Here is a 25873-nt window from a genome sequence, read left to right on the forward strand (position 1 = left end):
AGAGAATGACTGGGGTAGGCGGAGCCTAGGAGGGATCATGTGACCAGCTTTGCTGGGCTCTTTGCCATTTCCTGTTGGGGAAGAGAATATCCCACAAGTAAGGATGACGCCGTGGACCGGACACACCTATGTTGGAGAAAACATGTACACCAAAGTGAAAACACAATAAACTGAGCCTCCAAACATCCTCAGTGCCTGCAAAACTGCCGTAAAATAAACGGTTAACCTAGAAGGCTGATTGTATATTTAGACAGAATTAACTGTCAAAGTGCCAAATTCTCCTATATCAAAACAGGGAAAGAAATAGGCACTTACCTCAAAAATCTGTTCGGCAGCAGGACAGCTCACTTGGTATGAGAGGGGCTTCCCACCTCAAATGTGGAAAAAAGAAAAGGCTGAGTAAACTTACTCAAACTTTCATCAACCAAGGGCAGCATGAAATTACTTGGGAGGCCCAGTGGGGATTATACCCCACAAGTTCCCAAATGCTTAAAAGCCACCACTTGCTCTACTGAAGAGACTGACATGAATTACGGGTAAACCCCAAAGAAAACCAGAACAAACTTGCTCTGCTTAAAAAAAAATAAACTCTTGATTGAAGAATCAGACACCTATCTTTACCCCTCCTTGCAACTGATACAAGCAAAGAGAATGACTGGGGATGGTGGGTAGGGGGAGTGGTATTTAACAGCTTTTGCTGTTGTGCTCTTTGTCTCCTCCTGCTGGTCAGGAGTGATATTCCTAACAGTAATTAAGATGATCTGTGGACTCATCGTGTCATTACAAATAAAGACAATGCACTAACTCTGAACAGTAGATTTCTTTTTTTCTATCATGTGACAGCCATCAGCCCCCCCCACCCCCGGTCATTTTTGGCCATATCATTTTTTTTGGTTAGGACAGGGAGTAACGTGACTTTTTTTTACTAAACAATACAAAGCAGCTGCTTATCCTATAGTCCAATGTCTGTCTGTTACTTCAGTTCAAATATCATAATTAACCCCAGGCCCCCCACCACTACTACACTAACTGTTAGTATAGTAGTGGTGGGGGACCAGGGGTTAATTATGATATTTGAACTGAAGTAACAGACAGACACAGGCAGCGACTATATGATAAGCAGCTGTGTACTGTTTAACAACGTCAAGTTCCTAGCCTAGGCACGTCATTAGTGACAACACAGTCTCAGTTGTTTCACACTAATCCTTTATGATTCAGCCAGTCAGCATCTACAGTCAGCAGTAGCACCTGAGTCTGGCGAGTCGTGACTCTGTGGCAGCCTGAGTTCCCTACCTGAGTTTGTTGCTCCAGTCCTCACTCTCACAGTCACTGTCTCAGAATCCGCCACTCCACTTGATCAGTCTGTCTCCTCCCGACTCGTGACTCAGTCTCACCTCATGCCTAACCCGTTGCCGCCTGGCCTGGGAGATCACGTGCGCGACTCCCTAAATCCGAGTGCGGCAGATAGTGGAAGCTGGCTGTTGAAAACGTCATGTGACCTCGGTGAAAAGCCATTCACGTGACCACTCGGCTGTAAGCCGCCCGCTCAAAGTAATATTTTTTTTTTTTAAAAAGCAGCATTATATCAAGTGCAGTGTGGACAAGTGTCGCCCTAGGCACCAGCCTTGTTGGCCTATCCGTTAATACGCCTCTGAAGTACATTGAAAAGTCTATTAATACTGCATGCTGTATCTGAATCAAGTAAATTAAATTTGAACTTAAATTGTACCTTTAAATTGAGTCATATGATTGTAGCTAGCTCACAGTAGCGCATTTCTGCTCCTGAGCCTACCTAGGTATGCTTTACAACAAAGGATACTAAATAAAATGGAGTAACTTTGACAAGTAAAGTGTAACTATCATGTCCCTTTAAAAAGATTTTGTTTCTCATCCTAAACTCCTCTACTCATGTTCATCACTAAACTTTATTGTTCTCTAAAACATCAACAAATATCAACTGAACACATTATATGAACGACTTGAACAGGTTTTATGTTGTTTTTTTAAATTATTTTATTATGAAAAAAACAAAAACATAAATACTTTAATTTATATCTTCGGTTTCACAGAATATGGTGCAGATATGACGAGAACAAGAGCACATGTAACTGCATTCTAGCTGCTTCAGACAGGTGACCCGGCCGCGTCCTCTTGTGCCGGCATCTGCTCACGTAACATCTGTAAACTCTTCTTCAACCTCTCGTTTTCTTCTTCCAAGTGTAACACTTTCTTCTGTAGATCCTTTACAACCTGTAAAACAATACCGATCAGTTACAGCTGTAGCCAAAACTAATCATCAAATATCCACTTCCATTTTATTGCCAAGACCCCAAAAATGTGCAGATTACAAAAATAACAACAAAGAAACAGATTGTTACCGACTTTCATAGTTTCATCTGAAGATTTAATTGATTACTTCAACATTAGCAATTAGATTTCCTGTACAGTAACTTTTTATTTATTTATATAGAATAAAATGATTCATAAACCGTGCAATTGAAAAAATATTTCCACATTATTTCAGTTACTTAATTTGCTTGTACTCTTGGTATCCTTTGTTGAAGAGTAAACCTAGGTAGGCTCAAAAGTATACAAGATACTTCTTTTTATATGGTAGTAGTGCTCGCCACAATATATAATATTGCTACAAACAACACTGCTGCCACCATAGATGCTAAAGACACGTGCACGCTCCTGAGCCTACCTAGGTTTTCTCTTCATCAAAGGATACCAAGAGAACAAAGCAAATTTGATAATTACATTTGGGGATTTTTTTTCTAAATTGCATGCTCTGTGTCAGTGACACGTGGGGGCCACAGGTCAATCTTTTAGAAGCCTTAAGGGCCGCGTATTAATTTATATCTATGAAAAACAAATATAATTTGTAACAAATGTCCACATTTGTGTATCTGCTTTTTTCTAGAGCTACAAAAACAAGGCTAAGAGCCACCTGTTAGACATCCCTGCTCTATATGAATCATCAAAACTTACTTATAAATTTTACAATTTGTTTAACACTGAGCAGTCCGGCAACCTTTAAACTACAATATAAGTTACTGAACAGTAAATCCGGGACATAATCTTAAAGTGATATTTCTAAGTTGAATAGGAAGTTTTATGTCCTTTTAAAAAGGGATAGAAAACTCCAAAATGTCCTTTCATGATTTGGATGGAACATACAATTTTAAACATCTTTCAAATTTACTTCTATTATCAAGTTTGCTTCATTCTCTTTTTATCCTTTGCTAAAGAAACACCATTGCACTACTGGCAGCTAGCTGAACACATCTTCGTTAGCCAATCACAAGAGACAAATGTGTGCAGGCACCAATCAGCAGCTAGCTCCCACTAGTATAGGATATGTGCGTATTCATTTTTAATAATATCAATACGAAGCACATTTGAACATAGAAGTGAATTTAAAAGTGTCTTGAAATTACATGGTCTATCTGAAACATGCAAGTTTACTTGCGACTTTCCTATCCCTTTAACAAGTACCTAGCAATTAATATGTATAAAAAGGTGCAGTGTTTTGTACAATGCTCTAAATACACGAGAACACAGACACTTCCCCATCTGAGCACGTTGTAATATTAAAGGGACAGTATACACCTATTTTCATATAACTGCATGTAATAGACACTACTACTGTATAAGAATAATATGCACAGATACTGATATGAAAATCCAGTACAAAGCAGTTTAAAAACGTACTTAGAAGCTCCCAGTTTAGCACAGTTGAAAAGGTTAGGCTGAGACACACACTGAAAGTGGTTGTATAGCAAAACAGCAGAATCCCCCCCCCTTCCTCTGCATATGAAAAGACTTTACACAAACAGGAGCAAGCTGAAGTAGGTAGACAACAGTATACTTTTAAAACATTAGGGCTTGGTTAGGAGTCTGAAAATCAGGGCAATGTTATTTAAGCAAAACTATACCTTTAAAAAAACAAACAAAAAAAAAAAACGTATGGGCTGTATAAATCTAGTGTATAATGTCCCTTTAACTCGGCACAGCACTTACGTTATCTTTATGATAAAAAAGCTCACTGTCCAACATCTGAGCCGCAGACGGTCGCTTGGAGCAATCTGGGCTGGTAAGTAGTTTTGCATAGTTGCTTTGTATAGGCCACTGCTCTTCAAATGATTTGGGGATGTGCCCGTTTCCCAACGATCTCAGAACCTCTGTTCTCTCCATCTCTGTTCCAAAGGGTTGAAAAAGTTCTAGTAATATAACTCCCAAACTGTACATGTCAGACTGCAGGGGACAAACAAACAACAAATAAAATAAACAAACAAACAAAATAGCCAACATAAATGTTGTAATTAGAACACCACATTCTTTGCACAGAAAGACGTAGGGTAAAGATTTAAAAAGAACTTGCAGTTACTAGGGAATTTGTTTTCATAATCTCATGACATTTTGATGGGATTCTCTTGGTACCTTGAAACTCAGCTCCTTTGTATAAAAGCATACTTGGGTAGGAGTGCACGTGTGCCCTGAGCACTATATGGCAGCAGTGTTTATAAACGATACACATATAGTGTTGAAAATTCCTGAGCATACCTCAGCAAAAGGATAGCAAGAGGAAAAAAAAGGCAAATTTAACGCCTTAAAAACCAGCACTGTACCCTGTACGACGCTACTGTCCTGGGCCTCTCTGTCGTGATCTCGCTAAAAGTAGCGGGATTGCGCTATTTCTGCATGCCCCACAAGTGGGGCAGTGCAGAAAAAAAAGAGAGTTGCAGAGTTACAGATGCATTGGCCAGCGGTGGTGCCGATCGTTGGTGGAGTGGGAGGGTAAGGAGGGATGGGGGGTCATACTGTGGAATTAGAGGGTGCAAAAGCTATCTGGAAGGGGGAGGGAGGTAAATGAGGTGGGGGGCAGCTACACTACAGAAAAAAAAATAATGTGTGTTTTGTTTTTTTAATTACATAAAATTGACAAATTTTGAAAAACTGGGTACTGGCAGACAGCTGCCAGAACCTAAGATGGTGGCAATTAGTTAGAGGGGTGAGGGTTAGAAAGCTTTTTGGCAAGGGATCAAGGAGGCGGGAAGGTAGGGGGGCTATCTTACACTTAGGACAATAATAATAATAAAAACAGTATGTAAAACTGCATACTGGCAGAGTGACTGCCAGTACTTAAGATGGAGGTGACCATTGGGGGGGGGGGGGGGGAGAGAACTGTTTGAGAGGGATCAGGGGGTGGGAAGCAGAGCCGTTTCTAGGGGCGGGCGGGCAGCTGCCCGGGGCGCAAGGAGAGGTGCTACTGCAAAGCCAGGACTGCGCTAAAGAAGGTGAGACTGAGGTGAGCTCAGTGCAATCAGTGACATGCGGCAGGCAAGATAGTGATGGCGAAAGACTCAGCAGCAGCCAGATACCTAATAGTTAGTTGCAAGTTGTCAAACAAGCTGCTGCTGCTAATGATTTACCATTGTTGCCTGCCTGAGTAACGGTCACCTACACAGTGTGATGTTGCATACTAAGTCATCACTAACCACTGTAGTCTCCGCCCCTCTAGCCTCCCTCTTCATTCCCACAAGCAGATTCATTTATGAAGAAGGAGCCTGGTAATGTACAATACCGGACAAATGTCTATGCCCCGCCTACCTATGCATCAACTCTTGCCTCTGGAGCTTCTGTGAAAGTGCAGGTCATGGGAGGAAAACTGGCTTCTATTGCTTAAAAACATTCCAGAGCAGGGGGCTGTCTAGCTGTCAGATGCCAACCCCATATCTAAAGTGCTGCTAACCGCAGAGAACAAACAGTATACAACCTAAGACTGGATTTCCTCCCTCCCATGTGTGTAAGGTATGTGCTGTTCCCTGCTGCTACACACTTATTATTACAATTATTGCTTCTGCTTATTTAAAAGGTTGTTGGTTGTAAGCAGATTCAATACTAGAAACAGTCCTAAAAGACAAAAGACGAGAGGCGCTCTTGGTGCAGCAAATTCCAAACAGAGACAAACTTCGAATATACAATATGTTCCAGGTACTCACAAGCAAAGTTGCACAAGCAGTGCAATATCGTGCAGGCCGAAACTTCTGAGCCGTTCGGCTGACTCACAGTGGCTGAAACAGATGGTATCCAAAATGAGGCTCCAATCCTGATACTAATCACCTCTTAGGAATGCCAACAGGAACCGATCAGCACTGTAGATATCTGGCACTTGGCTCAGAGCCCAACCAGGCGGTTCACTCCAACAACGGGAAATAATAAGTCCAGAGCAAGACTTAAAATAACATATACACTTTATTAAAACATATAAAAGTGTTGCTTAGCAACGCGTTTCTCAGCTGAGTGCCGTTTCATCAGGCCTGATGAAACGGCACTCAGCCGAGAAACGCATTGCTAAGCAACACTTTTATATGTTTTAATAAAGTGTATATGTTATTTTAAGTCTTGCTCTGGACTTGTTATTATTTCCCGTTGTTGGAGTGAACCGCCTGGTTGGGCTCTGAGCCAAGTGCCAGATATCTACAGTGCTGATCGGTTCCTGTTGGCATTCCTAAGAGGTGATTAGTATCAGGATTGGAGCCTTATTTTGGATACCATCTGTTTCAGCCACTGTGAGTCAGCCGAACGGCTCAGAAGTTTCGGCCTGCACGATATTGCACTGCTTGTGCAACTTTGCTTGTGAGTACCTGGAACATATTGTGTATTCGCAGTTTGTCTCTGTTTGGAATTTGCTGAACCAAGAGCGCCTCTCGTCTTTTAGGACTGTTTCTTCTTCCTGCCATTTTGGAGAGAGCTGCTGTGACCCTTATCACGTCGTGGGATCTGGTCTATGGTTATATGGACTCATATATACATTTATATTTATTATTTTTTTGAGTTGGGACTTTATTTAGCATATTTAACATATTTGTCGCAATTTAGGTTTTTATATTATTATTTATTTTATTTATATATTATACAGTGTTTGTAGTATGGTCTTAATTTTTGCCCCAAATACTAATAGGCTTGGCAAGTGAATTTATATACGCTAACATTCTTATTTATATTGGCGCACCTCCTTTATAGATCCTGATAGTGCAGCTATTTAGGTATCTAGTGTTTTTTTTAGATTTAATACTATCCCCCTCATCTTACCATTTTAGCTTTAAGCACTTTTTTAACTATTTCACTGCCAGGACTCAGGAAACGTTACAGTCTGCAGTGAAATAAGTAAAATCAGTTTACTAAAAATCAAGTATCCACATCCCACCTCTCATAAGAGTAAGAAATGTAAGAATGGTTTAATAAAACTTTAGGGGATAAAATGAATAGCCCCCCCCCCTTTAAATTTGTTTTAAAGAAATAGAAAGTCCATAGTATATTTTCCTTCTGTGTATATGTGTGTATGTGTGTGCCTCTGTACTCGAGTATGTATGTGTTATTTATTTCAGTGTCTGTATCTGTGTTTTTGTGTGTGATTGTGCGTAAGTGTATGTTTGCATGTTGATGGGTGTTTGATTTTGCACACAACTCGTTTATGGATTTATGTTTATGGGTGTCTGTTTATTTTGTGTGTGTATGTTTGTACAAGTGAATATATTTGTGTTTATGGGTCTCAATCTGTGTATACTTATTTTGCATGTGCTTTTGCAAGATTATATGTTGGTGTTGGGTGTCAGTATTTGTGTGTATGCATGTGTATTTTGTGTATGTGCATGCAAATTTATATATTTGCATTTACGTGTGTGTGTATGAATGTGTATGTATTTGTATTTATGGGTGTCTGTATCTGTGTGTTATATATGTGCATTTTGTGTGTGCAATGCATGTGTCTTTATCTGCATGCATGTATGTGTGTTTTTCTGTGTCTAAGTGTATGGATTTGTGTTTGTGGGTGCCTGTATAGTTGTTATATATGTATTTTGCATGTGCTAGTATGTATGTGTGTTCTTGGGTGTCTGTAGCAGCGCGTGTGTGTTTATAGGTCTCTGTAGCTGTGTGTCTCTAAATATGTCTGTTTATTGGTAAAACTGTCCATCCTTTATAACCTTTTAGCCACTATAGCCCCCCTGAAAATGTCCACTGTAGAAACAACCTTCCGCCTTGCAGCACATTTTAAGTTGTATTTATTTACCCATGCACAGGCTGTAACCCTGTACCCTCTACAGGCTTCTGTAGAGAGGAGGGTCACCGCCCTCCTCTCTACAGAAGCCTGTGGAGCCTTGTGTGATGGGCAGCATGGTGGTAAGTGAGATAAGTATTTAGCAGTCTCAGAAAACTGTTACTTTAAACAGCCTGACTGAATACTTTCTCCTTCTGTCATCTGAGGCAGCATGCTGCGTGATTTTCAGACAGGAGGCCAGAGAGAAAATAAAGTACACAAAAGTGGGAATAGGCAACTGGGATTTCTTAGGTTTGTTACTTATCTTACATGGTGACCTTTGTGTTTGCTGCATTCATGGGTGCACATTCGCACCCATAACCTTTAAAGACTCCTTTTAAAATTTGAGCAGCCCTTATTTATATATATATATGTATGTATTATTCCCATTAGCTTGGTTATGATTATTTTTTAATATGAATTAAACAAATGAGTATCTAGCAGGGAAAAGTGTGTAGGCATGGCAGAGGGCCCTGCATCTTGATAGGTCTTTTGCGGCATTTAGCTGGCATAAATGGTGGTAGAGGCTAATTAGACAGTTTGAATGTATGTGTGCATGTGAATATCAGTGGCTGTCTCTGTGTATGTAGATGTCTGTGCGTCTGATTATGCATGTGGATATCTAAGGGTACCTGTGTGTGTTTTTGTGTGCATGTTGATGTTTACGGGTGTGTGTGCGGACATATGGGTGCCTCTTTTAAAATTAATTGACAGCAAGACATGGTAGGTCCAGGAAGAGGCTGGTAGCACTTTTAACTGAGGGGCTGGGGGGCGCATTTTGTTAGTTTGCCCTGGGAGCCAGTTTCTCTAGAAACGGCCCTGGTGGGAAGTGTCAGATGGGAGGCTGATCTCTATACTAAAGCTAAAATTAACCCTAAAAGCTACATAATTAACCCCTTCACTGCTGGGAATAATAAAAGTGTGGTGCGCAGCTGCAATTAGCGGCCTTATAACTAGCAAAAAGCAATGGCAAAGCCATATATGTCTACTATTTCTGAACAATGAGGATCCCAGAGAAGCTTTTACAACCATTTGTGCCTTGATTGCACAAGCTGTTTGTAAATAATTTTAGTGAGAAACCTAAAGTTTGTGAAAAAGTAAATTTTTTTTTTTTTTATTTAATCGCATTTGGTGGTGAAATGGTGGCATGAAATATACCAAAATGGGCCTAGATCAATACTTTGGTTTGTCTACTACTATAAAATATATATATATATATATATATATATATATATATATATATATATATATATATATATATATATATATATATATATATATATATATATAGTTTTGATAGGTAAATAAAAAAACAATTAAAAAAAAACAAAAACAAAAAAAAACAAGGCTCTATTTTTGTTTAAATGGAGTGATGACAAAAATACTCTGGTCTTTTGGGGAAGTTTTATTCTGAAAGGCCTGGTCCTTAAGGATTTAATAAAATAAATCACCTGGATTTTTTTTAAATTCTATGTTCTGTCTGAATTTTCCCTTCCCTGTCATTTTAAATATACAGCTATAGAACCGTTATACTAGGGGTTGTTTCTCAGTGAAGTTTGCAAGAGAGATCCGATTCCATTTATACTAAGTACAAGAATGTTTTTATACCTTGAAGTCATATTGAGATCCTTTTAACTGTTCAGGTGCAGCATATAGACAGGTCCCAACTCCTGACGTGAGCATCGGATCTAAACGCGGTAACATAAGAACAATGATAAGCGGATTTATACAAGTGAAGCAGCTACACCCTTCTAAAAGCCTTAGAAGGGGCAGTACAATTTAGCTTTTTTAATGTTTTCATCCAGTAAACACGTAAGTATTACAAATAGTCAGTGACTCACCTTTTAGTAGGAAAGCCGTCACTATATATGCACCCTACCCCCCCAAACAAAACAGCCCCCGGTTCCTTCCTCTTAGCCTATCAGCCGCTACATTTTATTTTAAATTTAGCATCACAGGGTTGTTGACAAGGACAACCCCCTTGGATAACACGTTTTACTCTGCTGTAACTCGATCCCGCCCTGGATATAGCCATCAGCTGGTTTATCCAGCGCTGGAACACGCGGCAGCAAAGTGAACAATGCTATTGGGCAGGTTTGGGGGGGGGGGGGGGCGCACAGCAGATAGGGGAGCTACGAAGAAGAAACCAGGAGCCTTTTTGGGGAAAACTGTAGTGAACACTATCTATAAAAGGTGACTCACTGACAATCTGTAATAATTCTGTGCGTACTGAATGAAAAAATAGCAAAGGATACCAAAAGAACAAAGCAAATTAGAAAGTTGTTTAACATTGCATGCTCCATCTGACTCATGAACGTTTGATTTTGACTTTGCTATCCCTCCAAGGCTCAGTGCAGTTTTTAAGAATTTGCTAGATTATGATTAAATTTAGTTCAAATTCACAGGTCCGCTATTTTTTCGGTATTACTATTAGGTGTCTGGCAAGAACCTTCTAGCAAATGCAAAAGTTCTAATGTGTTCACTTAAAAAAATATTTTAGCACTTGGGTAACTACACTTTTATGTGGACGGTTTAATATTTCAGAAATCTGTTCCTTAAAAGGGACACTCAATCAAAATTAAACTTTCATTATTCAGATAGAGCATGACATTTTAAAGCAACTTTCTTATTTACTTCCATTAACAAAATATGCACAGTCTTTTTATATTTAAACTTTTTGAGTCACCAGCTCCTACTGAGCATGTGCAAGAATAAGTGTGTATGCATTTGTGAATGGCTGATGGCTGTCACATGGTACATGTATGCATTTGTGATTGGCTGATGGCTGTCACATGGTACAGGGGGAGTGGAAAAAGACATAGCTTTTACAATTGTCAGAAAAAGAATCTACTACTCATTTTTAGTTCAGACTAAGTGCTATTGCATTGTCTTGTTATCTTGCATTTTTTGATTATGCAAATCTACTGTGTTGACTGGTCCTTTAATTTAATTTCTCAACTTTTAAAAAAAAAAACATGTAAACAATTTTATGTATAAAGCGCACACTTGCCTTTGGTCTCGTCTGTCTCGCTAGAGTGTTGTATAATATCTTTACACGCGAGTCCAAAATCCCCGATACGCACATGCAGATCTGGCCCATGAAGAAAAATATTCCTCGGCTGCAGGGACAGAAAAAACAAACTATGAAAGCAAATGCAATGTAAGTTTTAGTGCAAAAAAACATTTAAACTGCATTTTCAATTTAACAGGGAAAATGTATAGGCAAATGCACTAAGTGACGTTTCCACAGCTTTCCTGAAGTGTGCTACTTTTTGAAGATATTTCAGAAACAATCACATATAAACCAGGGAAGAAGGATTTGCTATAAATGTGAGATCACACTTATAGGGACACTGAGCTGTAAAAATGTGTATCCCCTTAATGTGTTCCAAATTATTTGCTATACAAGCTCCAGTATTAGATGCATGGGAAATTGTACCAACCTTTGTGTTTATTTTTGTATTTGAAATAGCTGCTTTTGCTCAGTAAACCAGTTGCCTATTATTCTCAAGAACAAGCCCATATAAATAGGCAGACCATACCTGCTTATGTTACCTCTCTATATACACAAAGCCTAAGGCATTGAAATGCTAATTATGGCTGGACGGTCCAATCTGCAAAACCATGGTGCCGTCTCCTGTTTATATAGTTTGTTTTTTTACAGAGAATACAGCAGTATCCATAGTGTCTGTACAGATGGTGGTTTTAAAAGACAAAGGCAGCTATTTAAAATGACAAAATAATGGTGAAGGAGCCGTTTGCAAATGATTTAATGAATTCCAGCAGGTAAAACAGATCTTTAGGAACTTATTAGAAATGGAGAAGGATTTATAGTACTTTCCCTTTAAACATCAGATGGTTAAAGTAATAAAATATGAAGAAGCCGTTATGCACAAACAGGGAGGTAGTAATAAAGGGCCGTGTAGCGGTAGAGCACAAAGGGGTATTCAAGACTGCTAGTGTTCTGTATATCTAGAATGATAATACCACTGTGAAGCTGCAGTTATCGACCAATGAGCATAAGTACTACAGAATGAGTTGCACAACATACATTTTTTTTCTAGTTTTAACAGAAGCTGAAACTGCTTTTACTTAAATATTTTTATGAAAATAAAATGTAAAAATCCTATACTATTTTTTCACAAGCACAATAGGGGAAAGATCACTGAGGGGGAGGCGGGGTAAATGGGAGGGGGGGGCTTAGCTACACTACAGATTTTTTAATTTTTTTTATTATTCCATAAAAAAGAAAAATCATAGAAAAGTGGGTATTTTGTGTCTATTTAACATAGTAGGATAACTGAAGCACTTTCAAAATAGCTCTACTCTGATTATAACAACATAGGGAGTGTGGGATTAAAGAACCATAATAGTCACATGACTTAGATGTTGATTTGGGACCAGAAGTTCTCTGTGGATCCAGTGTAGTATTTCTACTATGAGTTTAACCTCTTTGTGGGGGGGGGGGGGGGTTTGATAGTCTTAAAATTATATGCTCTAATAAATTAGAGCTGGACAGAGAAAATCCCTGCAACATCTAGCAGCTAACAATACTTTTACTAAGAGGTTTACATGGACACCGCATTAACCCCTGTCCTATCTTGAAGGGAAGCTACCCATTAAAGGACTTGGATCCATTTTTCTTCAGAGCACTATCTTCGCTTCCTCCTTGTTACAGAGGCAAAGAATGACTGGGGGGAGAAGTGGGAGGGATATTTAAAGGGACATAATACTCATATGCTAAATCACTTGAAAGTGATGCAGCATAACTGTAAAAAGCGGACAGGGAAATATCAGCTGAGCATCTCTATGTTAAAAAGGAAGATATTTTATCTCACAATTTCCTCAGCTCACCAAAGTAAATATTCTGTAAAGAGTTATCTTTCAGTTACTGCCCAGCTGCAGGTAAAAAAAAAAAAAAAATGAAGAAATGAACAGCAGCCAATCAGCATTAACAGTGCTTAAGTCATGAACTCTTTTACTGTGATCTCATGAGATTTGACTTAACTCTCATGAGATTTCATAGTAAACGTCCTTAAACCGAATAGGGAAATAAGATGAGTGTGCATAAGGCTCACTCCCTTGCTGGTCCCAGGACAGACATACTGATTTGCTGCTTAAAGTCCTTTGCAATGGGGTTTGAATACTTAGGACATTGTGAGGTAAAATATTTTCCTTTTTTACATAGAGATGTTCAGGTGATATTTTCTAGTCAGCTTTTTACAGCTATGTTGCAACACTTTTAAGTGTTTAAACATTTGGGTATCGTGTGCCTTTAAGCTTTTGCTGGGGTGTCTTTGCCTCCTCCTGGTGGCCAGTTGTTGAATTCTCAACATTAATGAATGGAATTGTGGACTCTCCATGCCATTGGAAAGAAATTACATGCTCTAACAAATTAGAGGTTGTCAATTTTTTTAACATTATGGCCCTTTAAAACAGTGACGCCTTAAAAATGGACATGAAAGACCGTAATGAAACAAATGTTACATTACTTGTAGAAAAAACCCTAAAATCTTTGTAATATATTTTTATTATTCAGATGCCCATTTTCCTGTAGTTTAAAGTGAATGTAAAGTCAGCCTCTCCGGGGAACGCCACAGTAATCGTCATTGAAAAATAGATGAACTTGAATTCATCATTTTCAAAGCATTACTTTGTTTTTACTGAAAATTTACCTTATTAGCCGCTTGTTTTCAGTAATGTTCCTCCGCCCGCCATCTTTGCTGTATGAGTGACAGATTCCGATCATTGCTTTAGCCCAATCATTGCTTCCCCCCGGGGGGACAAACCCCTTTTTTGCTACGTCACTTGCTCCTAATGCGCATGCGGTACAGCTGAAATCCTCTACTCAGCTTAGACGCGCGTTCAGGGGTTGCGCATTCGCTATATAAAAATTGATTTTAATACTTACAAGGCGATTTCTTTCATGAAAATCTAAGGAGCTCAAAAATATGCTGTTGCGCTTGATGCCACGATAGTATTCAATGAATGCATTCATTCATTGAATACTATGTAGCTAGTCAACATTATCGCCTTTCAACGCATGCGCTGTTGATGAAGTCCACGGGAGCGCGCTTGGAGACTACGTATAGAGCGGGTGGGACCGCTCTATACGTTACACTGAGGAGAAGTAGAAGTAGTGGCTGGGAGGAGTTGGGCTTGTAAACGGCAGCAAATTGGTGAGATAAATATATAATAAGCATTTATTTTTTAGAAAAAAAAAAAAGTGACGGTTTATCTCAGACACATTTGGAATGACAATGAGGCATAAAAACAATGAAAATTGACATTCACTTTAATTGTGAGTTTCCCTATTCTAAGAATTGGAAGGAAGTACACACTGCAGACTTCACAAATCAAACCCTGCTACATATCTATCGCTAATTGGCCTCAACAGAGGCGAGAAGAAACAACAACAAAAAAACACACAGATCCTGATTATTCTACAGTCTTGCAATAAATTAATATATTAGTTGTTACATTTTTTTTTATGCATTATACATGTATAATAATGTTACCTTAAGATCTCTATGCAGCACCCCCACCGAATGGATATAACGAACCCCTTCCACCAGCTGGTAAAGCAGTTTTGTTATACACTGGACATCCACAAAGTCATAGGCACCTGTTATACAAGTAAAACATATTAACCTCTCTCTAAACAGCTATAAACACAGACAATTACTACACATACATGGTACAAGTAAAACATATTAACCTCTCTCTAAACAGCTATAAACACAGACCATTACTACACATACATGGTACAAGTAGTTCCACCGTCTCCTTTCTTACAAGGGGTCAAATAACGTATTGTGCATGTAACCTGTGGCAAATATGTCTGAACTCCTGTGTCTATTACACAACAATAAAGATCAATAGTGGAAAAGCGCACACAATTATTACTCAAGGCAATGAAACAATGAGATTAGCCACTTTCAAGCACAGAAAAAAATTGGTTCCAGCCTCCACAACTGTAAAAAAGGGACCTTTATGCTGATTGTAGACCCAAAACATTGTAGTTTTCCTTGGACCTCGATATGAAGTAATGAAGGTCACTTTTTACAATTTTAGAGGCTGGAGACTCCTATGTCTGCCAGTACTCAATGCATGTGCAACGGATATAAATGAGTAACAGCTACAGAATGTGATATTATAAGTTATTAGCTTTTATCCTCTTCAGCGCAGAACCATTTCACATCCCTGTGCTAGAGTGTTTTAGTCACTTGGAAATTAGTATTGCACATCAATTTCAATAATATTCTGTGAGGTACTGACACAAATAATATCTCATTTAAAAAGGACAGTATACACCAATTTTCATATAACTGCATTTAATAGACACTACTATATAGAATAATATGAACAGATACTGATCTAAAAGTCCAATATAAAACCTTTTTAAAACTTACTTAGAAGCTCCCAGTTTAGCCCTGTTAATAAGGTTAGGCTGGGACACCCACTGAAAAGGGCTGAACAAACAAGGACACCCCCCCCCCCCTGCATTTGAAAAGACCCTTTATATAAACAAGAGACTGTCGACTTCAGTATACATCTAAAACTGGTGCTCGGTTAGGAGTCTGAAAATCAGAACAATGTTATTAAAAATAAGCAAAACTTTACATTGTTACAAATAAAAGTTAGTTTTGCACATGCTCAGAAGAGGGCAGAATACACATAAGTTACCAACACGTTAGCTTTTTCATCTCCCTGAGGGCAGAGGCTACACTGAGAATTTGTGTTCATTTTGCAATAAATAAAGTTGTTTGCTGTCTTTTTTTTTTTTTTTACACAATCTGTTGCTTTTCAGGTTTACTTTGATGTAGCATATTTGTTTTTATTAAAGGAGCACTGTTAAATATCCCTTAAACTATTTTAAAATAGTCTGAAAATATTTAATTTTGCTATTGGATAGTTAACTATTTCTATTTTAAATATGATATGATTATATATATATATATATATATATATATATATATATATATATATATATATATATATATATATATATATATATATATATATATATATATATATATATACACACACACATACATACATACACACATACATACACACATACATACATATATATATACTCACACATATACACACACAGTATCTCACAAAAGTGAGTACACCCCTCACATTTTTGTAAATTTGTTATTATATATTTTAATGTGACAACACTTTTCTACAATGTAAAGTAGTGAGTGTACAGCCTATATAAGTGTAAATTTGCTGTTCCCTAAAAAAAAAAAAAAAAAAAAAAACTCACTCATTCATTAATGTATAAAACGTTGGCAACAAAAGCGAGTACACCCCTAAGTGGAAATGTCCAAATTGGTCCCAATTAGATTGTAAGTTCCCACGGGAACAGGGCTCCCAATTCCCCCTGTATTTGCTTGTTAAATTTTGTCTGGTGTCTCATAATATACTGTCCTTTTATCTTTGTTACCCATGGACAGCGCTGCGGAATCTGTTGGCGCTTTATAAATAAAGAATAATAATAATAATAAGCCATTTTCCCTCCCGGTGTCATGTGACTCAGTGTTACAAGGTCTCAGGTGTGAATGGGGAGCAGGTGTGTTAAATTTGGTGTTATCGCTCTCACACTGGTCACTGGAAGTTCAAGATGGCACCTCATGGCAAAGAACTCTCTGAGGATCTGAAAAAAAGAATTGTTGCTCTACATAAAGATGGCCTAGGCTATCAGAAGATTGCCAAGACCCTGAAACTGAGCTGCAGCACGTGGGCAAGACCATACAGCGGTTTCACAGGACAGGTTCCACTCAGAACAGGCCTCGCCATCGTCGACCAAAGAAGTTGAGTGCACGTGCTCAGCGTCATATCCAGAGGTTGTCTTTGGGAAATAGACATATGAGTGCTCTCAGCATTGCTGCAGAGGTTGAAGGGTGGGGGGTCAGCCTGTCACTGCTCAGACCATACACCCACACTGCATCAAATTGGTCTGCATCACTGTCATCCCAGAAGGAAGCCTCTTCTAAAGATGATGCACAAGAAAGCCAGCAAACAGTTTGCTGAAGACAAGCAGACTAAGGACATGGTCTCATCGGACCACAGGACATGGTTCCAGTAATCCAAGATAAACTTATTTGGTTCGGATGGTGTCAAGCGTGTGGAGAGGCAACTAGGTGAGGAGTACAAAGACAAGCGTGTCTTGCCTACAGTCAAGCATGGTGGTGGGAGTGTCTTGTTCTGGGGCTGCATGAGTGCTGCCGGCACTGGGGAGCTACAGTTCATTGAGGGAATCATGAATGCCAACATATACAGTGACATACTGAAGCAGAGCATGATCCCCTCCCTTCAGAGACTGGGCTGCAGGGCAGTATTCCAACATGATAATGACCCCAAACACTCCTCCAAGAAAACCAATCACTTGCTAAAGAAGTTGAGGGTAAAGGTGATGGACTGGCCAAGCATGACTCCAGACCTAAACCCTATTGACCATCTGTGGGGCATCCTCAAACAGAAGGTGGGAGAGCGCTAGGTCTCTAACATCCACCAGCTCTGTGATGTCGTCATGGAGGAGTGGAAGAGGACTCGAGTGGCAACCTGTGAAGCTCTGGTGAACTCCATGCCCAAGAGAGTTAAGGCAGTGCAGGAAAATAGTGGTGGCCATACAAAATATTGAGACTTTGGGCCCAATTTGGACATTTCAACTTAGGGGTGTACTCACTTTTGTTGCCAACGGTTTAGACATTAATGGCTGTGTGTTGAGTTATTTTGAGGGGACAACAAATTTACACTGTTTATACAGGCTGTACACTCACTACTTTACATTGTAGCAAACTGCCATTTCTCCAGTGTTGTCACAAGAAAAGATATAAAATATTTACAAAAATGTGAGGGCTGTACTCACTTTTGTGAGAGACGGTATGTATACACACACTTTTTATTTATGTATTTTTTTATGGGATTTAAAGGGCCATTATAGTGACAACATGAAAAGCTCTAATTTGTTATTCCTAGCAACGCAGCAAGGGTGTTAAACACATAGTTAAGGTACTGTTTGGAACCAGCTGTACTCTGCGGATCCAGAGCAAAACTCTGTGTGGGTTAAACACATAGCTCTGCCGTGTCATTTGTTATAAGATGACACGCACAAACTCAAGCATTTAATTCTATCGCTATAATGGCCCTGAGGCAAATGAACATGACAAAAACTTTTAAATCTTTTTGTCAATTTACAGTTGATCTGAGTCATAAAACCAAACAATATTTATAGTTGCTAAAAATAAAATCCCAATTTTATAACTATAGTTCCATAATCACAGATCCCTCACCGGCAGCTTTGGTTTGGTGTCTGTAACGATGATTCCTTTCAGTGATCCAATCACCCAAAGACTTCTCGCAGAGTTTCATCTGTATGTGAAGCATTAAATGATACTGTATCTATGGGAGAAACGCGGGAATATAACAACAGTTTTACTTTATAAGACGCACAAGACAATTGTTTGACATAAGATGTTAAAATAATTCTATTAACCCCTGGGATGCCAGAGAGGGCTGAAATACATTATTAGCATCATAGCTCTAACCCTTACACCAACTTCACTGAAAACCTTATATTTCTGCACCGGGATGTTATTTCCACAGACTTCAGATCTCTGCCAGCATTATTTAAGCTGTGGGTTTGTGGTTGGTGATCTCATGACCACAAAATTACAGCTGGATACCACTCATTTCTAAGCTTACTTTATGTTTACCACCAAAGAGGGCTTAAACCCTCCCCACATTTTAAACTGACAGAACTAATGCTCATGTCCCTTTAAAGCAGACCAATATATAAAATGATGATTCCAATTACATTTTGTAAAATTGCAGACAAACTACAATCTACCAGAAAATAGAAGGAATATTAGCAGTGTTTTAAAAAAAGGCCTATACAGATCTACAAATACACTCTATGGCCAAAAGTATATGAACACCTGACTATCACACCTTTATGAGCTGGTTGGGCACCCCATTCCCAAACCATAGGCATTCATATAGAGTTGCCCGCCCTATGCCCCTTTGCAGCTATAACAGCTGCCACTCTTTTGTAAAGGCTTTCCACAATATATATCTATAGCTTGAGACATGAGTGCATTTTTTCCTTGAGTGCACTCATGTTTCCTAGGGGCAGGGCTGCAAAGCTAGATAAAAGGCCCTCATCAATGAGAAGCAAAGACGAGCCAGGCTGAGGTTTTCAAACGACCATAAGGACTGGAGTATGGTCATCCTTTCTGAGGAGCCCAATTTTCAGCTTTGCCCAACACCTTGTCATTTAATGGTTAGACAGAGATATGGAGAGGACTACAAGCCACACTGTATCGCACCCACTATGAAGTTTGACAATGATATTGGGGTGCTTCAGCAAGGCTGGAATCGGGCAGATTTTTTTTTTTGTTAAGTACGTATGAATCAAGCCACATACAATGCTATCCTGGAATAAAACTTGCTTCCTTCTGCTGTGACAATGTTCCCCAACTCAGAGAATTGTTTTTCCAGCAGGACAATGCTCCATACCACACAGCCAGGTCAATCAAAGTGTGGATAGAGGACCACCAGATCAAGACTGTCATGACAAGCCCAATCTTCAGACCTGAACCCCACTGAAAACCTCTTGAATCCGATCAGGAAGAAGATGGATGGTCACAAGCCATCAAACAAAGCAGAGCTGCTTGAATTTTTGCACCAGAAGTGATATAAAGTCACCAAACAGCAAAGTGAAAGACTGGTGAAGAGCAGCCAAGACGCATGCAAGCTGTGATAAAAAAAAAAATCAATATTTGGTGGGAAAACCCTGATTTTCAATCTCTTGCTAAGTTAAAACATTAATATTGTGTTTCTTAAAAATTAATATGATTTTGTTTTCTTTATTCGCGGTCTGAAAACACTGCATCTTTTTTGTTATTTTGACTAGCTGTCATTTTCTGCAGCTAAAAACTCTAAATGACAATATTTTTATTTGGGAGACATTTTGTCAGTTTATAGAATAAAACAAAAATGTTCATTGAACTCAAACATATCTATAAATAGTAAAACCAAAGAAACGATAATGTTGCATAAATCCATTCATCTTTCTACCTAGATTTTCTACAAATTTCTATCTGGCTAGCTGAAACTTTCCAGAGCTCGATAGATATCTTTCTAGAACCCACCATTTATTTTTCTAGATCTCTTTCTGCAGCAGTCTAAAAAGTGTTCCTAGATTTATCTTTATTTCTAGATCTATTCTGCTTTCTAGATTTTTTTAGATTTATCCATCTACCTAGCTTTTTCCATTAAGATTAGCCTAAGTCTATTTTCAATATTCATCCATCTATCTAGAAAGAAAAGAAGAAAAAAAAGCTCTAACTCCCTCTTCAGATTTTTCTAGATTTAGCTTTCTAAATCCATCTAGATCTATCCATCTAGCTCTTTTTAGAACTAATTATCCAGTACTACCTGGCTACACTTTTCTAGACCTATCTTGCTCTAGCTATCCAAACTCATTATAGAGCCATCTATCTTTCAAAATATATCTAAATACATCTCAAGAACCTTCTACCAAGTTATATATCTATTTCTAGATCCATCGTTCTAAATATTCCAAGATTTACCCTTCTTGTTCTATTTAGAAAAATCTGTCAAGAGCTATCTATAGATTGACCTTTCTAGATCTAATCATTAAGGTCTACCAGATAGAAATAGCCCCTTTTAGATCTTTCTAGATTTAGCATTCTAGTTCTACCCATCTTTCCTTATTTGTCATCCAAAGATTTTTAGATCTACTTTTATAGATTTATCTAGATCTATCTGTCATAATTTATCTAAAAAATATCAAGATCTATCTTTCTAAATACATCTATATCTACTTCTAGATCTGTTAGATATAGATATATATATATATATATATATATATATATATATATATTTGGTATTGCACCTATGCAGATCTATCCAGCTAAGTCTCTCTGGATATATACTTTATCAATATTTAGCAAGATCTAGCTGTCTAAAAGTATTGTTATAGAGCCATATTTTATTTACAATATATCTACAACTATTTCTTGATCTTTTTAGGCCTATCCATATCTATTTATAGATTTTTTATTCTAGAACTACCCAGCTTTCTAAATCTTGATTAAGTACAGATTGTGGAACTCCAGAAGATGGACCTTAATTTAAATAAACCAAGAGGATGTAGAACCTACATAAAATGAGCTCCTATATTCCTAAGTAGCTTATGAATATATCAGCTAATTGTATGCAAGATTTTAACTATTAAATGGGTGCATATCTACATTTAGTTTTGGTGTGGGAAAAAAAGTTTGAAAATCTGCAGTTTCCCCAATGAGTATTTTCCATTAGTGTCTCCTCTTTGTGAAATATTCTACACCATCTTTATTTGTTTAATTCAAGGTCCCTTGTTTGTAGTTTTCCATGATCTGCACTTTGTCCAAGATCTCACCAGCCCTCAGTTACCTGCGTTGCTATGAGTGGATATCTGTTGGTACAGTTAAAAAGAAACTGAGGAAGCCAGCGGTCAAACACAAAGGGGAGTATTACTTTTGTGTTTTGTTGCACAGATTTGTATATACACATTCTTGTTTTTCCGTCTAAATCAATCCATCTAGATTTATCTAGATCTAGACCTATTATAGAGCCATCTATCTAGATATTTCAAGAAATACCTATCTAGATTTTATCTATTTCTACATCATTTTAGACCCATTTCTATACCTACTTAAATATTTCTAGATCAATCCATAACAACCTTTCCTTGCTATACACTATATACCTTTTATCTAGGTTTTCTATATATACCTAGAGCTAAATAGCTCAGTCTATGGTTTTCTATCTAGATGTAGTTCTAGCTATATAGATACTGAGTTCCAGCTCAGAGTATTTGTTTTTTGGTCACATTTTAACTTTAGCTATTTCTACAGCCAAATGTTTGGGCCCCTTACAAAACACACACTATAAATCTTCTTGCCTCAAAGTGTCGATGCAAACACAATTCCTTTTGTTGGCATTCTTCATCGCTAGATGACTCACTGGTGTTATCAAGATCGTCATCCGAATTAAAGGGACATCTGTCTCGCCAACAAAACAAGTCTTGTGACGTATGAGTTTTATTACACATTTTGTTTTTTGATCGTATATTGGAGTTTGAGTCTTTGTTTCGTGAAGCGTTCATGTTAGAAACTGTGCAGTTATTGGTCTTTTTTTTAACGGAGCTTTTCTGCTTATCCACAGAAGACACAGGCATCTTATTTTCTTTGGAAAGCCCAAAAGAGAGATTTTTTTCTGTAGAGTCAGCAAATATAATAGATGATCCATTGCTCTCCATATTTTGTAATGATTTATCCTCCCTGCAAACAACAACATGCATCAATGATCTGATGTTACCTTGGTCTATAACACATCATGAACAAGATAACTTTGTTCGCTATTCTACATTAAAGGGACATTAAACACTAAATAAAACATAGATAGAATGATGCATTAAAAGAAAAAGATTAGTCTGGAAATAACATGTAGATGTATTTTTTAAAGTTTTATTAGCTGTATAAATATTGATAAAACAAAATGTAAAGTTTTTTTAATATCTATAGAACAATGGGAGCTGCCATGTTGTAACTTAGGTTACCCTCTCTGCTGTGGCCAATTAGAGACAGTTATAAATAGGGCACTTGACAGTTCTGCACTTCCATTCCATTTCTAACAGGAACTGAAAAGCTCACAATTTTAGAATGCAATTGCAGGAAAAGGGGACAAAATAAATAATAAAAGTATATTGCAGAGTTTTTAATATTTATAAGATTTATCATTTTATATTACCATCTCAAAGTGTTTAATTTCCCTTTAATCTTACTACAAATAATACTTAGCAATGGCTTTGTTACAATGTAATTTAAAGTATTGCACCTATGCAGATCTAATACACAAGTTATTAAAGGGACAGTCTAGGCCAAAATAAACTTTCATGATTCAGATAGAGCATGTAATTTTAAACAATTTTCCAATTTACTTTTATCACCAATTTTGCTTTGTTCTCTTGGTATTCTTAGTTGAAAGCTTAACCTAGGAGGTTCATATGCTAATTTCTTAGACCTTGAAGCCCACCTCTTTCAGATTGCATTTTAACAGTTTTTCACCACTAGAGGGTGTTAGTTCACATATTTCATATAGATAACACTGTGCTCGTGCAGTAATCTGGGAGCAGGCACTGATTGGCTAGACTGCAAGTCTGTCAAAAGAACTGAAAAAAGGGGCAGTTTGCAGAGGCTTAGATACAAGATAATCACAGAGGTGAAAAGTATATTATTATAACGGTGTTGGTTATGCAAAACTGGGAAATGGGTAATAAAGGGATTATCTATCTTTTAAAACAATTAAAATTCTGGTGTAGACTGTCCCTTTAAGCAGTAACAGCAAATAAGTAAAATGTGTCAAAATTGGTAAACAATAGTTGTCCAATAGCGGACATGTAGACGTAGTACGACAACAAAATACATCATTGGTTCCATCTATCACGTGATACAAACACTGCAATAGTAAAATGGAGACACCATAGGACTGAAGGCAATATTAACCAATAGGAAGAACCTTTAGAACAAATTAGCTCTCAGAGGAGGAAGTTTAATGCCTTCAAATACAAGCATAAGTCAGCTGTCCACCCCCCCCCCCCTGAAGATGCGTTTAGAAACGTGCGTCAGGGGATCTGTTGCGTTTTGTTTTGCTTATGGTCTGTTACAACAATAAATTAAAAAGAATGTGATAATAAGGGAAATAAAATATAATCTAATAGAAATTTAGAGATAACTTTTTTTTTTATAAGACATTAATTTTAAAGTTTATAATAAAAGGAAATGCTACAAACTGTAAGCACCCAACATTTTTAAAAATAATATAGTTCTAAGTGATAATTATGTTATTTAGTACTCGCTATATACTGCAGTCCCTAGTAAATAAAGAGATATACATGTATAAGGCTACTTGCATTTGGTAACCATCCTTTTTCATTCTTTATTTTAATCTTTGTGAATAAGGGTTATATTTTACTGATATTGACAAACATTTGATACTGCACTTTTACATTTTTTCTTGTGTCAAGACTTCTAGTTGGCTTTCAGCTTAGTGTATCTAATAACACTAGAGTCCTCCCTGTTACCATTATGCAAAAGCAAACGCTCAGATGTCAAGAAATGCCTGGGGTTAAACACATAGCTATGTAGGGTCAGTAATGAAAAAATTACAAGCTCAAACAAATTAGAACAAGTCACCGTTGCATCAGAATTGCCAACACGACATATGCAGGTAGTTATACAGACTTTTTTATTTTATCCGATTATGGTTTATAATCCCGCAAACTAAAATATTTATGTTGAAATCAAAGTATTCAGCAATAGCAGCATTTTCAGCGTATACCTCCCTAAGCTGCTTATGTTTACTCACTTCAGTTGTGCAGAGAACGGCACATTGGTGTGTTTAGTTCCATATGCAGAGGATGCTTAAAGGGATAGTAAACCCAATTTTTTCTTTAATGAATCAGAGCAGCAATTTTAAGCAACTTTCTAATTTACTCATAAAATCAATTTTTATTTGTTCTCTTGCTATCTTTATTTGAAAAGCAGGAATTTAATCTTAGAAGCCATACCATATTTGGTTCAGAACCTGGGTTGCACTTGCCGATTGGTGCCTAAATGTAGCCACCAAACAGCAAGCACTACCCAGGTGCTGAATCAAAAATGGGCCGGCTTCTTAGCTCAGATTCCTGTTTTTTTAAATAAAGATAGCAAGAGAACAAATAAAAAATGATAATAGGAGTTAAAGGGACAGTGAACCATAGAATTGTTATTGTTTTAAAAGATAGATAATCCCTTTATTACCCATGCCCCAGTTTTGCATAACAAACACAGTTATATTAATGTACTTTTTACCTCTGTGATTACCTTGTATCTAGGAACCTTCTTCCAGCCCCCTGATCACATGACTGTGACTGTTTAGTATCTATTGTCGTAAATTTAGCATTGTTTTGTGCTAGATCTTAAATAACCCCCTGTGCCTGAACACAGTGTTATCTATATGGCCCACGTGTACTTTCTGTCTCTTTGTGTTGAAAAGAGATTTAAAAAGCCTGTGATAAGAGGCAGCCCTCAAAGGCTTAGAAATTAGCATATGAGCCTACCTATGTTTAGTTTAAACTAAAAATACCAAGAGAAAACAGCAAATTTGATGATAAAAGTAAATTGGAAAGTCAATTAAAATTCCTACCTGAATAATGAAAGTTTAATTTATACTTGACTGTCCCTTTAATTAGAAAGTTGCTTAAAATTTCTGTTCTGAATCAGGAAAGAAAAAAATTGGGTTTAGTGTACCTTTAAAAGCCATAAGCAAAAATGCATTTTTTGTTATCCGTTGGTCTAACAGGTTGGGAAACTAACAAATGAAGGAAACCAATAAATGAATAAATGATGTATTCGTTTATTCCTTTATACAAAAATAATATGTTCATTATTCATTTTGGCAAACAAATTACAGAAAATGTATGTTTGCACAAGTCTAATGGCTAGATACTGTGCGCTACTGTGACAAGTCTAATGGCTAGATACTGTGCACTACTGTCACAAGTCTAATGGCTAGATACTGTGCGCTACTGTGACAAGTCTAATGGCTAGATACTGTGCGCTACTGTGACAAGTCTAATGGCTAGATACTGTGCGCTACTGTGACAAGTCTAATGGCTAGATACTGTGCGCTACTGTGACAAGTCTA

General features: G+C 37.6%; 1 protein-coding gene across 2 annotated transcripts in view; it reads right to left on the reverse strand.

Annotated features, from left to right (window-relative positions):
• Window positions 1–1988: 1988 nt before the first annotated feature.
• The window catches only part of EIF2AK1 (eukaryotic translation initiation factor 2 alpha kinase 1), a 60053-nt gene continuing 36168 nt past the window's right edge, over window positions 1989–25873 (reverse strand). For both annotated transcript variants that reach the window (XM_053694969.1, XM_053694970.1), the window contains exons 9-15: window positions 22089–22467; window positions 18412–18520; window positions 14623–14729; window positions 11115–11223; window positions 9713–9792; window positions 4024–4257; window positions 1989–2250 (exon numbers count right to left, since the gene is read on the reverse strand). In XM_053694969.1, coding sequence (XP_053550944.1) covers window positions 2125–2250; window positions 4024–4257; window positions 9713–9792; window positions 11115–11223; window positions 14623–14729; window positions 18412–18520; window positions 22089–22467 — 1144 coding nt within the window. In that variant the 3' untranslated portion in view covers window positions 1989–2124. The remainder of the gene's footprint in view (window positions 2251–4023; window positions 4258–9712; window positions 9793–11114; window positions 11224–14622; window positions 14730–18411; window positions 18521–22088; window positions 22468–25873) is intronic.

Source organism: Bombina bombina, chromosome 11 (genome assembly GCF_027579735.1).
Source record: "Bombina bombina isolate aBomBom1 chromosome 11, aBomBom1.pri, whole genome shotgun sequence".
NCBI classification, from domain to species: domain Eukaryota; kingdom Metazoa; phylum Chordata; class Amphibia; order Anura; family Bombinatoridae; genus Bombina; species Bombina bombina.